Here is a 15,295-nt window from a genome sequence, read left to right on the forward strand (position 1 = left end):
AAAAGCTTGCAGATTTCTGTAACCTTTTAATTGGACTAAGAAAGGTACAGCCCTATATGGATTTTGGATTTTTTTTTCAGGACCAACGCAGGCTTCTGTTGCTAATTACTTTGGCTAGCTTTCCTTCTACATCTTTAGTTGCTACAAGATGAGTTTTTTGCTGCAACACCTTGACATGGCTACTTTGTTGAGAATTCATTTTATTCAATATATTCATTTAACACTTAAGTAGCAATGTCCTTGACATTGTTTATAAATATAAAAACAAACAAATCAGACTTCAAAAATAAAAGCAAATCAACAAAATCCATAATAGCCAGCAATAAAATGCAATGTTTTGTTTTGTTTTAATATGAAATACCAAATGCCTGCCAAAATTTTTTAGAAGGTTTGAGTCTGACAACTAAGTACAATTAATGAGAAATGTGATGTCAAGCAGACCTCCTTTGGGAAGGTATTCCAGAGTTGGTGACCAGTATTGAAAAGACTTCCAATAGCTGTCCATCATGCCATTGCTGGTAGTGGTATCCAGAGATCCTCCAAAAATGAGATCAGAAATACAGCAGGAACAAATGAGAGCTGACAAGTGCTTCTTCAGACAGACTGGGCCTGAATCAAATATGAAAACACTTCAAATTCTGAGAATCAGTTTAGATACAACCGCAAGGCTGTTACGGATGATCACAAATGCTTACTCCCTCCCACCATTCTCTTAAAGTGTATCCATGATGATATGGGAGCGTTGCAGATTCAAGATCACACTGTTGGGGGGGGGGGAGATGGAATTTGAGCCTTTGTCCCACCACTGTCTAGATCCAGATCCCCCCCCCAATTGAACTACTATAAATATTAATGCTAGATCACTGCTAGGATGGCCTAATCAGCTTCTCTTATCATTTTTCCCCAAAATTTTAGACAAAAGCCAGAGTAAGATTTGCTGAGGCCCTAAACTATTATCAAGTTCCAGAAACCCCATGAACATAATCAAAAATGTGTTATCTTTAATGCAAAAAGCAGAAAGCATCCAAGTTGGGGCCATACATGGAAGGGATACCTCTTAGGATGTTATACAGTTATGTTTAGTTAAACTGCTTCACATCTTTAAGTGTATTGCTCTTTGAGGCCTTCTTCTAAGAGATTCTGAGAAAACAATCTGTAGAAATTTCTGTTTCAAGAGTCACCTGCATCACTTTCTGGCAACTAAAGAGAAATTCCTACTTATTTAAAATCACCACCACCAAGTGACTTGAGGAAGGCAACTGGGAGATCAGTCCCAAATAAAACTTCCTTTGATGCAATCACAGAAAATAAGATCTCCGTTTTAATTCTATTTTACTGCTGCTACTTTAAATGCAGGCAAAATTTAAAGTAGGCAAAATTTATAGTGACCTATCTACCAGCCTGAAGTCCCTGTGCCAAAAACTGATTCTAGGATCCCTGGTACCTTGGAAACCATAGCTGATATGTAGACACACACACACACACACACACACACACACACACCAACGCACACACACAACGCACGCACACAACGCACACACACAACGCACACATACATACATACATACATACATACATACATACATACATACATACATACATACATACATACATACATACATACATACATACATACATACATACATACATACATTTCAAAACTGTTTTCACTTGAGCCCAAGAGGAAGAGAGCTCACTTTACTCATTACATTTATATTCCAACTTTCCTTCAGTAAATTTAAGGTAGTATCCATGGCTCTCCTCCTTCCCCCTTTATCCCACGACAACCTTGTAAGGTAGTTTAGGCTGAGTGAGGGAGACTAGCCCAACATCACCTGGTTAGTTTCATGCCTAAGTGGGGACTTGAACCTAGACATCTAAGTCCAGATCCAACACTCTAACCACTACAAGGGATTAAACTGTCATGCATTACTTTCACGAGACACTGATTAATGGCCTAGTAGTATACATGAGTAATTGCCATCTAAACCATAATTTATTACCTCAGTTTTTGAAGGTGTCTTTTAGTTTATTAACAAGGACATTGGGTCCTTGACCACAGAAGGTGCCAGAGAAATCATCCATGCCAAGAGTCCAAACCACAGCGCCTCCATATTGTTCTCTCTTCAAGAACTCAGCCTGTAAAGGAAAAGTTAATCAAATAACGCAACCTTGCAGACAGTCTACCTGCCCATACCTCCACTGTATCAGTCGTGCAATGCTTCTTGCACAACATACATCTTGTATTTTTTGCTAATAACAGGGAACTACAAATTGTTTCCTAAAACTATAGCTTCCAAGTAGTATATACATAATTTACACATAGGAATAAAATGCAAGAGGGAAAAGGGGCAATAATTTCAGTGAGTTAGGTTTCTGACTGTTGTGGGAGTTCCGTTCCCCACAGTGCATCCCAGAAGAAGAGCCATCCTATTAGCAGTCCCAGGACACCCCTAGAAGAAGGGAATGGTAACCCACTTCTGAGTACATACTATACTGAGAAAACTGTAAAACCCTGGAAACAGGCCCCATGAGTCATAATTAACTTGAAAGTGCAGTATTATCATCATCATCATCATCATCATCATCATCATTCTACTACTACTACTACTACTACTACTACTACTACTACTACTACTACATAGTTACAGAAATAAAATTTTCTATCTTTTGGCAAGGAAATTATAATGGCCAGCCAAAGAATGTTCAGAATTGCTAGCTATGTTAATATCTTCATCTTCCTGCCGGCTCAACTAATTTTGCACAAACATACAGTGGGGTCTTGACTTGAGAACTTAATCCGTATTGGAAGGCGGTTCTCAAGTCAAAAAGTTCTCAGGTCAAATCTGCATTTCCCATAGGAATGCATTGAAAACCATTTGATCCGTATCTGCTCTTTTCCATCCATAGAAACTAATGGGAAGCTGCTATTCCGCCTTCAACCACTAGAGGGAGATATTTTGTTTCTTTTTTTCTTAGGTCAAGAAAGGTTCAGGGAAGGCAGGGAAGATACAGTCCAGGCAGTACAGTACCAGGCAGTATGAAGACTGTCTCCCAATCCACTCTCTAAACGCTGGGAGGAGTGAGGAAGCAGACAGGCACCCTTTTCACTGGCCAACAGTTAACTGAAAGTTCAAATTTTGCACTTTCCCTGCCTCCCACGTGGGGTTTTTTTTTTCAGTTCTTAAATCTAAGTATGTAAGTCAAGTCAATATTTTCCTATGAGAGTGGTTCTTAAGTCAAAATGTTCTTAACTCAAGCCGTTCTTAAGTCAAGACCCCACTGTAGAATTTTATTTCTGTTTTCTCCAAGCATGGTGTAAGGATAAAAACAGCAATTCTCTCTCAGTTTTTTGGGCTGTCTCCAGCTAGTGAGTGCCACCAGGATTCTAATTAAATGAGAGCCATTGAGAAACAAGAGAGGGAAATCCACATTTCAGAAACCCCAAGCTTTGCAGAAGAGGGAATGGCTAGCTGATTGGAAGCTGCAGATGAGCACTCCACACTGCAACATTTTGATGTAGGTCCTACTGCTTATAACCGTGAAAAGAGCAGCTTAAAAGTGCAGCTCATTTTCTGAATCTCAGACAATGTAGATCGGACATATAAGCCAAAATAATGAGGCCAATTTATGCCTCTTATGAAACTGACTTGGTAAACGTTGTTACCAGCTATAACTGTCACAAGTACTAAATAATCTCCATCTTTATAGAAGCATAGATTTTGATCTAGATTTAGAGTAGACCAATGGAGACGCATGGGACTTAATGCATGCCCAGTTTCAGTCTCATTGATTCCAGTTACTACATACAACTCTCTGTCCAACCCAATAACTATATTCCATGAAAAAGGCAGGAACACACTTTTAACTGAAAACTCCTTTCATTGTCATATCCAACCCATTCACCATCTTTGAAAGCATAAGGAACCTTCTGCTCTTCAATCCATGCCTTGGTAGCTCCGTTTAAAAAACCACACACCTGTCAAGACAAAAGGGATTCAAAGCAGACACAGAAAAAAGTGAATCAGAATAAAATAGGACAACAATATTATGGTTACTTGACAGCAATTAAAAGCATTGTATTCTTGGAGTAAGACTATAGGTAAAAACAGACTTAATATGCAAATTTGATAGTACTTCCAAGGATCTGCATGACTGAGGGAAAACATAACAGCAGGAAACATTCATTTCTTGTAATGTTTGTTTTCATCCTATGCGAATTTCCATATAAGGCTTTAGTATGCAATAGCCTTCTTCAAAAACAGAATTTAACAGAGAAGTCTGCAATGTGTAAAATTCCCATGTTTTCCCATTGCTGCTCCCATTTCTTTTTCTTCTCACAAAGCTCAATGTGGGTTTGCATATCTGCATAATGCCCTAAACGGAAGCACCCATAGTGTCAAATAGTGCTAAGAATCATCCATCTAGAAGAACCCAACATTTTTACTTTCCAGGAGAAAAAAAATGTAGCTATATGCTATAGTAGAAAGGTGGGAACATGTGACAAGTGAGCAAAATATTCAGAATGGAGATTGGTATGATTTTTGTAAAACAATGTAAACCTATATAAGTTTACTCAAAGTCTGACACATTCCTAGCTAATGCAAGATTACAGCTCTGAAGTCTAATCCCATGCAGTAGAAGTAAGATCTACTGTGAGAACCAGTATGGTTTAATAGACAGAATGTCAGACTAGGACTTAGGAAACCTGGGTTCAGATCTCTGCTTGGTAATGGAAACTCACTGGGAATTAGTTATGTAAACCACTCTTGAATATTGCATGTACTTTAAAAAAAACTATTTAGATTGCCATAAATTGGAAGTAACTTGACAGCACATAACAACAAAAGTTCTGTTGAATTGTGGCACTGCAGATACATAGAGCTGCAGCTTAAGACCTCATTCCCAACTCTTTCCCGAAACAACCTTGCAAAAGGTCAATTTGAGTGAGTTTGATTTAACCAAGTTTACCCAGTGATCTCCATGGCTATGATAATTTGAAGCCACGTCTCTCAAACACCACCCTAATCCATATTGAACTAGTTGTCTGTCTCCGGTGTTTTACTATCCGTTTGTAAGAAATTACCGTAGAAACATTTACCTCATAATATGCCAAGATACCAGACTGCCTGGTATAGGCTCCAGGAGAGCCTCCACCGGAGGCTGAAGCACCAACTCCAGTATCTGTACCAGAAAGTTTGAAGGATCGTCCATATGTTGGAAATCCCATCATGAGTTTCTCAGGAGGGGCTCCGTTGTCTTTCCAGTATTTCATGGCATATTCCTGCAGTACAAATGACAAGTTATTATGCATCTTTTTTTCTGCAACAGTGTGTTTGTGTGACTACTGTATGTGCATATGTACTCACAAATTGGAAAATAAATTGGAAGATTTCTATGAACGTAGGAAATCGCCTTTGTCTACTTAGCAGCTATTAGTCAATACTGTCAACTCTGAATGGATATGGCTTTCCTAGATCTCAGGCAGCCTTCTTTGCTCTCACTATTTGCTATTCCCCGATGATAACCCATATAAACATCAAACAGGCCTGATTCTGATTAGCTTCCAAAATTTGTTGAGTTTGATGCATTCAGGGTGGCGCAGTATACCATTACCATTCAAAACAGCATGGTTGGGAAAGGACAAGTACAGAAAGGCTGGATACTTAACTCTTTTCCTCTTGGGTATAGGGAGGTCAAGAGTATGCCTCTCTACCTCTACGACATACATTGCACTTTGGGCATAAAAAAGCCTATGCAAATTGATGGATTTTTGCACTGGAATGAAAAAAGTTCAGCTGCCTAGGCTTTCCCTGACGCCTTCTTCCATTTAGATCAGGAAAGGTGAACCTTTAGCCCTCCAGCTCTTCGGAACTATAGATCCCACAATCCATTACCACTGGGCATGTTGATTGGGGCTGATTGGCACTGTAGATGTCTGTAGTGCCAAAGGTTTGCCACCCCTGAAACACTGCCTACCCCGGCTGCTCTGGGCTTTGAACAAAATCAAGGTAAAAAATTGGGCAAGTCCATAATACGTGTATTTAGAATACCCTCATAATTCATCATAAGTATGGTCGGGCTCAATCTATGTCTCACCACATCCCATGGAAATGTCCTCGTTGTTATTTACATACAGTTTGACGATTTGCTTTATGTTTGTTCTTACGCAGTTGTAGAAAGGAACTGGATCATAGTCATGTGAGCCCTGATAGAGAGGGCTGTTGTGTCCTGTTACAGGTGCCCAACTTCCATGGAAGTCATATGTCATCACATTGATAAAATCCAGACTCCTGAATGTAAAATATAAATAAAAGGTATGGGCAAGGAACAATTTACGATATTATGAAACCTATAAGGTGTTAGCCTAACCATGGAAATAGCAACAAGAATTATGTTGGTTCATTAACACACTTGTTATTTAGGAGATGTATGCATGTTCATTGGAACTGACCATGTTGGGAAGCTCTCACTCAAACCTAAAGTATCTGGTGAAATGTTGTCGTCAACAACGACAACAACGACAATAATAATAATAATAATAATAATAATAATAATAATAATAATAATAATAATAATAATAATAATAATAATAATAATAATAATAATAATAATAATAAATATGTGCTGTCAAATCAATTCTGACTTATGGTAACCCTTTTCAAGGTTTTCCAGCTAAAGAGTACTCAGAGGTGGCTTACATTCCCTTCTTCAGGAGGCACCCTGGGACTTGCCCAAAGCCACATAGGCTGACTCTTCTTCTCAGGAGAGACAGTAGGGAACTGAATTCCCAATCTCTGGCTACACTGAAACCACGGAGCTATCCAGCCAATTGTCAAACAAGAGGCTGAAGAATTCAAAACAAAAAGAACCAAGAATGCACAAAGGAAGAGAGAAGTAGGAAAGCAAGGATGAAGCTTCTTGACAGCCCAAGAAGCCCAGAATTAGCTAACCTGCCCCCACTGTCTCAGCATCTTCTGAGCTTACATTGGACTAGACTTTACGAGCAGAACTGGGCTGAGAATGAAGTGGGTGAAGTGAAAATTCATTCACAGAGATAGCAAGAGTGATCTCTCAATTCTACACAGGACCAGCAGCATCATATTTTAGCTAAAGATAGTTCAGAGCTAATATTCTACAAATCACTGCTGCAGGGTGGATCAAGATCAGAATGTAACCTACTTCCCAAGGGCTGCAATTTCATATCCAGCATCAATGGTATATTTGTTGGAAGCCACTGCTGCAGAAAGCAATAGTCGTGGGCATCCTGTTGCTTCACTTTCCTTCCTAAAAGCAGCTGAGATGTCCTTCAAAGAATAAGAGCAGAGCATTTGATGTTATTTGTTTAGGATGGCCAGATGCAAAGCAACAGCAGTGCAGAAAAGGAAATTTCATCAGGAGTCCTTTGTCACTCAAACAACATCTGCCAAAAGTCCTGCTTCTGCTCACAGGAGATAGAAAGTACTGAGAAGTATGCCTACTATCACTCTTATGTAAAACCTAACTTTGCCATCCTAAATATAAGGAGACTCGATATCATAAAAGCACACTGCTCACACTTCCAGGCATTATTTCTCTCTTCTCATATATTCTGTCCAAACCTCAAGCTGAGTCCTGAAACTGGAAAGTGTTTGAGATCCAAACTGCATCAATTCTGAACAGGCCACAGGACTAGCCATGCCCTCAGGCAGAGTGAGGTAGCTGCGTCAAGCAGCAGACTTGGGGTGGTATCATGAAAAGACAGCAGCAAAGGGTCAGTTATTGGATTTATATTTACTATTACTATACTTTTATTTTCTGGAAACAAAGATGTGTTTCTGAGATTTGGTACCTCAGAAGCCAGAACAGGGTTTGAGACTTGACTTTAGCAGTAAGGGACACCATTTCCTGTAGCTAAATGTCTTGGGCTGAACCTGAGAGGAATTAGTCTGCTATAAGTGTTCCTTGTTGCATCTGTTCTTTTGGAAAGACAGTTTTCTTCATTTTATATCAAAACAAGCACAGCCCCTAAAACCTGTCCGAGAGATCCAAAGGCCTTGAGCTGTGTCAAAGCTTGGATGAAAATCTCAGCCTGAAACCTGCTTACAGATTCTCACCTGAGTCAAAACAGTGAAGTGATGTTTATCCTCTGGGGGGCTCCCTTTGGAACCAGGATATTCCCAGTCAAGATCCAAACCATCGAAACCATATGTTCGGAGTAAGTTTATCACTGATGTGATGAATATCTGGCGATTTGTTGGAGAGGATACCATGGTGATGAACCTGGAAGAAATACTTTGCACATTGTTTGCTCATTTTTGCAGACTTTCACAAACAGCTGATATAAAGAGACAGAGCTCTGATGTCAGTGGAGAGATGCCAGTCTTAATCTGCCTGTTAGAAATGGTCTCTTCTTGTTTCGCTTCATGATTTAGACGAAGTGAATTAAAAAGAAAAGAGTGAAATTATTGCAAGGTTGGTCACAGATTTGTTTTAAGGCATTTCTTTTCCCCACTCTTGCTTTTTCTTCTTCATTTATATTTCTGTCTTTTGAAAAATCTTATTAAGCACATTAACTTTTTCAGAGGTTTCAGCACTCTGGCAGCAGTAACAGGGGCCTACGATGGCCACCATTCTTTTTTTGCCAGAGTGTGTCACTGAATAACATTATTGGGTTTTGAGTTTTGTTTTGCCTGAAGTATCAAAAATGTTTCTGGATCACTGAAACATCCTGACTGACTTGTGTCAGAATTCATTTACATATCCTATTTGCTTCTGTTTAAGAGGCGGTTCTATTGCCCATTGATTTTGATCAGTTTAACAGATCTACATAACTAGAGATGGACTCGAATCACAAAAATGGTGGTTTGTAGTTGTGGCTACCCATGAACCATCTGAACTTTTAAAAAAATGAATCATGAACCAGTTTGGTTCTTTTAAAAAAAAGGATTGCACCTCAAAGGAGGGAAAATGAAACCCCCACCTGCACGTCCTGTTCCTGCCCCCTTTGTTTCCCTAGCTGGTCCTGCCACCTCCTCCTCCTCCTACACTGCACCACTGCCATCCTGAGAGACAAGCGGCCCAGCTTCCCTTGTGGGAGCCAGACCTTTTGTCTCTGTGCATGTGCTGGCCTAGCTGATAGGGACCGAAACAGTAGGCCAGGGACCACAAGGACCGAAACAGCAGGCCCAGCTTTTCCTGAAAGGGAAGCCAAGCCACTGTCTCTCAGGATGGCAGTGGTGGCAGAGAACTAAAAGGAAGAGGCAACAGGACAAGGTAGGAAGGTGACGGGGGCAGTGGACAGGGGGCTGTGAGGGTTGGGAGGGAATGAACCAGAAAGTTTGTGAAACCACAAAAAAAAAAAAGGGTTGCGGTTCAGGTTGGTTCAGGTTTGTCAATTTTGATGAACCTGAACCAACAATTTCCCATGAACTTCCTGATTTGCTTTTCAGTTCATGCCCATCTCGATTCATAACATTACTGGAATCTCAAATTGATCTCTTCCACTTCACTTCTACTTCATAATTATTGTCCATGTGAGAACTGGATTTTTTTCCCCAGCCCAGTTCATTCCAGATGTGTCAGCCCCGTCTGTTTTTTTTTTAAAAATCCCAGACAAGAGGGATTCCTATGGAGATCCCCTGACATCAGCTGTGATGTCATATGCAGGAGTGCCTTACTTCCCCCTGTGGGATGGAAAGAGACCAAGGGGTGGAGAGAGGCCAGAGAAAGGAGACAGCATGAGAGGAAAGACAGGGAAAGGTGGGAGGGGGAAGAGAGGTGATGTCTTATGGTATGAAGTTTCAAGTCAGTAGAATCTGTATTACATTCAAATAAAAATTAAAACAGATATTGGAAGCTTGGAGTGAGTGATTCCAGATCTATGGGGGAAAGAAAACCCCCACCCAAAACTAGGATGGCATACTGATTGGCTCAGTCACTGTAAGGGAAAAGATGGGCTTTGGATCTGGAGGGTCCCAAATGGAACACTCATTTTGCAGCCTTCTGCTGCATGCTGCTGGTGGGAACACCAATGAATATCACAAGCATTTCTGCTGCTGTGTAAGTACAGTAATAAAACATAATAGCCTAATCACTAATAAGTAACTAGCGATCTGCTGCCTCACTTTGTCTAATTGGCTCTGGGTATAATTGCTCTGTAACTAGGGTGAACAATATGCCCTCTACACAACTGCTTTCTTTTAATGTAACAAGGATAAAATTCTCACTTCTCATTATCAAAGGTGCCTCCTCCAACAGCCAGCAATGTGAGCAGCATGTTATTTCTGCAAAAGGAGAGAAAGGCACACTGGGATTAACATATGAAAATACAACTATGACTATAAAAAATGGAATTAAAATATCTCTGCTTAAAAATAAAAATTCAAGACTGCTATGATAACTGTACAACTTCCGGAACTCAAGGAAGTTATTCAAACTGTGTACATTTTCAGGTGCCAATAATTCCAAAGATCAGGACAGGATAACTTCTCCCTTGTTGTTGGAGTTGCAGTCAGTTTCAAGCTGGGGCAAAGAAAGGCTCTTCAATCTTCATAGTCTCTTTATTTCCCATTGATCTACATAGCATGTGTTCTCATTGACATTTGGGAGTTCAAGTCTTAATGCATTTCCTGTATCCTCTGCCATGAATGTCCCATGGACAAATCCATGCATCTGATGAAGTGAACTACTGTCATTTCACAACATGCCAGAAAAAAACTGTGTTAATCTTCAAGGTGCCACAAAACTCTTTGTTGGTTTTGCTGCAACAAACTAACAGGGCTACTCACATCAACAGATATGATCTCCCATCCCACCCATGGTGGCTGGGATTAATGGGAGTGAATACATCTAGAGCACACCATGTTAAGAAATATTATTTTCAGGATCACACAAGCAATGTGGTCAAACATCATGGAGATTTTTCATGGGAAAACTAAAGCAGATCATAATCCAAAACTCATGCTAAAACAAACCTGTTAAAGGTGCCACGAAACCCTTTCCCCTTCCCCACTTTTCTATTTTTGTTATGCTGAAAAACACAGCCACCTTTTGAAAAATATTTAGAATAAAGTCAGGAATTTTTCTATCCACTCAGTTGCTCTTGTTAAAGGACCATTCAAGAGCAACCCTAACCTCCAAGTAAATATAACCTAAGAAATCTGCGCCCGAATCTCTTGCACTTGCACAGAAGACGCTGGGGCACAATTTTGGATCACAGATAGCTCTGTATGGTGTTTCAGACACTAAAAGCTATTTGGCTAGAAACTGTAATATAAGGAGGAAAGAAGGGAACAGGCATATCGACTCTGCCAGGTCACTTTCAGTTCTAAAAAACTATTGTCAAGTGATGTGGAACCTTGTAAGCCTCCAAATTTTGTTGGACTGCACTTCCCTTATCTTTGATGATGGATGCATAGAGATGATGCATATTAAAATCCAACAACATCTGGTGCGTCCAAGTTCTCCCAACATACGTACTACAGTCTATGCCTGGACCCAGTACATCAATAGCAATCAGAGCAACCATTGATTCAAAGTGGCCATTGTGGATCTACCCATTCCATTTCCCCAAATAACAGCTACTTGCAAATGGTTGTTTCTTACATTTCACAGCAACAAACACACTGTAGACGTGCCAGTAGGAATGCTTTCAATGTCTTTATTGTGTAATTGCCTACCCTTCATTCAAGGAACTTGTGGGATTTCACAATTCCATTTTAAAACCACTTCTTGCATTTCCCCACCCTCTTCCTTTGTGTTTCATTTCACACACACACACACACACAAATTCATAAAAGAAGGAAAAGCAGAATAGACATACAGTATGTGGGCCTATCCATTTGGAAGCATCCAAATTTTAACCTAAAAGAGCTACAGCCAAAGCCAACTATCTAATGTGCATTAAACATGAGATTTCAAACTTCTGATTTCCACAGCCACACTCAGTCTTTTGCGATAACATCATAGAAGCCTTGGCTGTATAGCTGAACAAGCAAAGAAACAAACAAAAGAAAACAGGCACATAACGCCCCTGGTTTGGTTAAGTTGTCAAGCAAGCAGGCAACATCATCATTGTAGAAATACTCTCATTTTGATAGCTACTTACTTCTTCTTTAAGGCATTGAGCTGCCTGTAAAGTAATTCATCATTCCATTCTGTAGTAGTAATTTGGTTATTTTGTATGCCAGCAAAAGCAAAGATCAGATGGGTACACAAGTAAGGGTCTACATTATCTGGTGTGAACTTGGCTGATCCTTTCCTGTATTGATCCCAGTTAGTAACATAACACACCAGCTTGTAGGCAGAAGCTGGAAACAGAAAATAAAAAATTTATTGCAATGGATAAAAGCACATGCACAGAGTCCCATCTTCCTCCTGAGGTTTGCTTTCTTCTGTATTAGAAATACTGTCTCCAGACAAAGTAAAAGACACAGAGCCAACAAGCAGTTTTGTTCAAAGATTTAGAAATGGATGTGCTACAAACAACATAAAACACATTTTCTTAAACCTGTATGATGGCAGAATTGTGCCTTCAGTGTTTACTCACCACAGGCTGAACATGAGAGTTGCCTGAACTGGAAGGTGTGGCCAAAAGCCACACCAGAGGTGGGCAACATGCATTGCAAAGTTTTGAATTTCTGGTAAAATTCCTTTTGCTATGCCATAGAAGTACAGAGATTCACAGATAATAGCTACAAGTTCCCCAAACTCTGTTCCTTTCTCATAAACTAGCATCTAAAGTCTCAATAATTCCCTGAGACATTTGTAGGAGATAGAATAAAAAACATCTCTTTACTTACAGTTGGTTGAAATTACTGGCTTGTGCATATTGCTTTCTTTCCTGCAGTCATACTGGCAACTAACTGAACAGATCAACAGCAAGCAAACAACTGCTGCTATCCAAGGAAAGAGAGCGAAAAAGACACTCAGTAGAAAGGCAGGACTCTCTTTGAATCAAAGGCTGGAAAGATTGACTGGTTAGTGCTGGATAGATATATAATTGTGCCAGAAATGTCCTTCCCAGTCGCACAAACCACAAACAGCATGAGAGGTTGCAAACAAAACTCCAACATGTACTTTGCTAGACTCCACTGCAACTCCATTTATCCTCCAACACTGGCAATGCCGGCTACTCCTTATACTGGCTGGCTACTGCAGTCCAACAACCTCCAGAGTGCCACCATTCTCCTACTCAGCCCCCAGAAATGAACGGATGAGATACACTTTTAGAACCACTCCTCAATAAGTAAGCCCAAGTGACATTATTCATACCTAGTCACAGATTCAACACAATTATGAAACCTGCAGAGAGAACATTTTAAGGGGCCAATTTAAGGAATGAGTTTTGAAAGGTTATCAAAAGTATAATCTGTTTAGTGCAAAATATTGTAGATGACCAATCAGACCTCTCTGAAGCATAACTCTGAGCTACGAAGGGAAAATTTCAACTCTTTCTTCCTCTGCAGCAATACTGAGATACAGCAATATATCCACTCATATATTAGTGCAGAAGGCAACACTGGAGAGAAAATAGTTACATTCTTCCTTGATGTCCGTTCCAATCTTGCCAACCCCTCATTTGAAATGTTTTGCTTTTTTAATAAGAAATCTAAAATCAATTCTTATTTAATGAACTTTATAAATTATACAGAAATACTAGTTAATTAACTATACCGGAAGAAAGTTGGCTTGCTCACCTGTCCTCAATTGTAACTTCCCCATCCTGACACCTAGGCAGAAATGGACAAAAACGGAAGTATAGAAAAATAAAGGGAATTCTCCTGGAGAACAGGCTATTGTCTGTTTGGTACCACTGGCCCAGAAATCATCATGTCTCCAAAGGTACAGAAGCATAGCACAGGTTTTGGGTCAAATTTAGCAGTTTCATCCTAAGATACTCAGGAGATGAAGAAAGATGAGATCAGAGCTTTCCCAGACATTGAGTTCTATTGAGATCACATTTTAAAATGGTAATTCCACAACCATCTGTAGAAGGCTTTCCAAGAAACGTGTGCAATGGCCAGATTCAGTAGGCACGACGACTCCCAGTATGAAGAGGGCCTTAGTGTACCTGGCTGCCATGAGGCTATTAAATATGGGTTGCCTCTTTGGAAAAAGACATGGCCACCACCTCCCATTCAGCGCTACAAAGACAATCCAAACACACAGAGATTCGGACTTTTGGGGACTTCTGAGAGCTCAAGTCATCTCCCTAGAAGAACTAGTGAGGGTCAGATCACACAATAAGGCAAATGCAGATTCCATCTTCTTACAAAATCATTTCTCGAGGCACACAGATGTTCTTGTCAACATGCCTGACAATGCAGACACTCTGCATTGTTACACAGCAGAAACACTACATTGTGAAACCAACTGTGTCTCTCTTCAGGTTGTTCATATAGTCACCAATAAAGACTTTGCAGGGACACTTATGGCCATTTTTATTCCCATTCAGGACTGGAGATTCTAAATCTACCTTGTCATTTGGGTTAAACAGCTCAGTCGTTTAGGAGCCAGAGGTTGGGAGTTCTGTTCCCCACTGTGCCTCACTGAGTGTCAACTTGGTGACCCATCGAGTCCCCTCCAGCTGGGCAGTTACAAAACGGTTATGATGATAATAAATGCACCTTCCACCCAGAGGAAAGTGAAGAAAAAGAGAAAGGGGCGAGGAAATACAAAGGGAAACAGACACGATGGCAACCCTCCCGCCTTGCTGAACCCCGTCGCCTCCTCTTCGCAGAGGCAGACGCCTCCCATCGCCTCGCCCCCCCCCCTCGGCGGCCGATCGCTCTCTCGTCAGACCCTCACCCGCGCTGCTGCCGCTGGCTTGCAGCCCTCTTTGCAGAAGCACCGGCCGCTCACAGCTCCTGGTTCTTTTCTTTTTTCCAAGCAAAGGATCGACTCCCCTGAGAAACTCAGTGGGACTGGGCTGGGGGCTGGCTGCTACTCTGGAAAGGAGGAGGCTGGCTCAAGGAGAGGCGGAGGCGTTGCCGGAGACCGTAGCGACGCTGGCCCCGGACGAGGCAAGGGTGAGGGGAAGGCAAACCAAGCAGTGCGCTGGCAAGGGCAGGGAAATCAGAAGCGGAGGGTCCACCGGTGGCAAACCAAGGGAGGGGGGTCTTGGCAAAGAGAGCATGAGGCATGGAGGGGGGCCCTTTGCGGAGGAGCACAAGCCACTCAAAGCAGCGAGCCTGTTTCCCTTTTTTTTTTTTTTTTTTTTTTTTAAAAAGAGGATTGTTTCTTTCTCGTTGTTATAGATGTGTCCTGCAGTCCAATGGGATTCCCCTCCCGGCTAACTTCACTGTGCTTTGAC

At 40.9% G+C, this 15,295-nt stretch overlaps 1 protein-coding gene across 3 annotated transcripts; it reads right to left on the reverse strand.

The window, feature by feature from the left end:
* Positions 1-180: 180 nt before the first annotated feature.
* LOC110080680 (acidic mammalian chitinase) lies at positions 181-14,946 on the reverse strand. Of its 3 annotated transcripts, none has more exons than XM_020796798.3 (12): positions 14,791-14,946; positions 13,680-13,712; positions 12,783-12,875; positions 12,089-12,290; positions 10,209-10,265; positions 8,097-8,262; positions 7,183-7,307; positions 6,170-6,293; positions 5,102-5,284; positions 3,863-3,979; positions 2,004-2,139; positions 181-609 (listed from the first exon to the last, which is right to left on the reverse strand). In XM_020796798.3, exons 2-11 carry the CDS (start codon positions 13,702-13,704, stop codon positions 2,005-2,007), a joined length of 1,227 nt encoding a protein of 408 aa, XP_020652457.3. In that variant the 5' UTR covers positions 13,705-13,712; positions 14,791-14,946; the 3' UTR covers positions 181-609; position 2,004. The 3 variants fall into 3 exon arrangements, with proteins under 3 accessions (XP_020652457.3, XP_020652448.3, XP_078249238.1); XM_020796789.3 differs by having other exon boundaries at positions 12,783-12,878; positions 14,791-14,927; XM_078393112.1 differs by lacking the exon at positions 13,680-13,712 and having other exon boundaries at positions 12,783-12,878; positions 14,791-14,917.
* Positions 14,947-15,295: the final 349 nt, after the last annotated feature.

This window comes from Pogona vitticeps, chromosome 4 (assembly GCF_051106095.1).
Source record: "Pogona vitticeps strain Pit_001003342236 chromosome 4, PviZW2.1, whole genome shotgun sequence".
NCBI classification, from domain to species: domain Eukaryota; kingdom Metazoa; phylum Chordata; class Lepidosauria; order Squamata; family Agamidae; genus Pogona; species Pogona vitticeps.

Coding starts and splice junctions, on each gene's coding strand:
- LOC110080680 (XM_020796789.3), bottom strand. CDS start 13,704: ATGGGGAAGTTACAATTGAGGACAG. Junction 12,879..13,679: donor GAAGTTACAATTGAGGACAG/GTGAGCAAGCCA, acceptor TTCCTTGGATAG/CAGCAGTTGTTTGCTTGCTG. Junction 2,140..3,862: donor AAAGGAGTTTTCAGTTAAAA/GTGTGTTCCTGC, acceptor TTTCCTTTACAG/GCTGAGTTCTTGAAGAGAGA.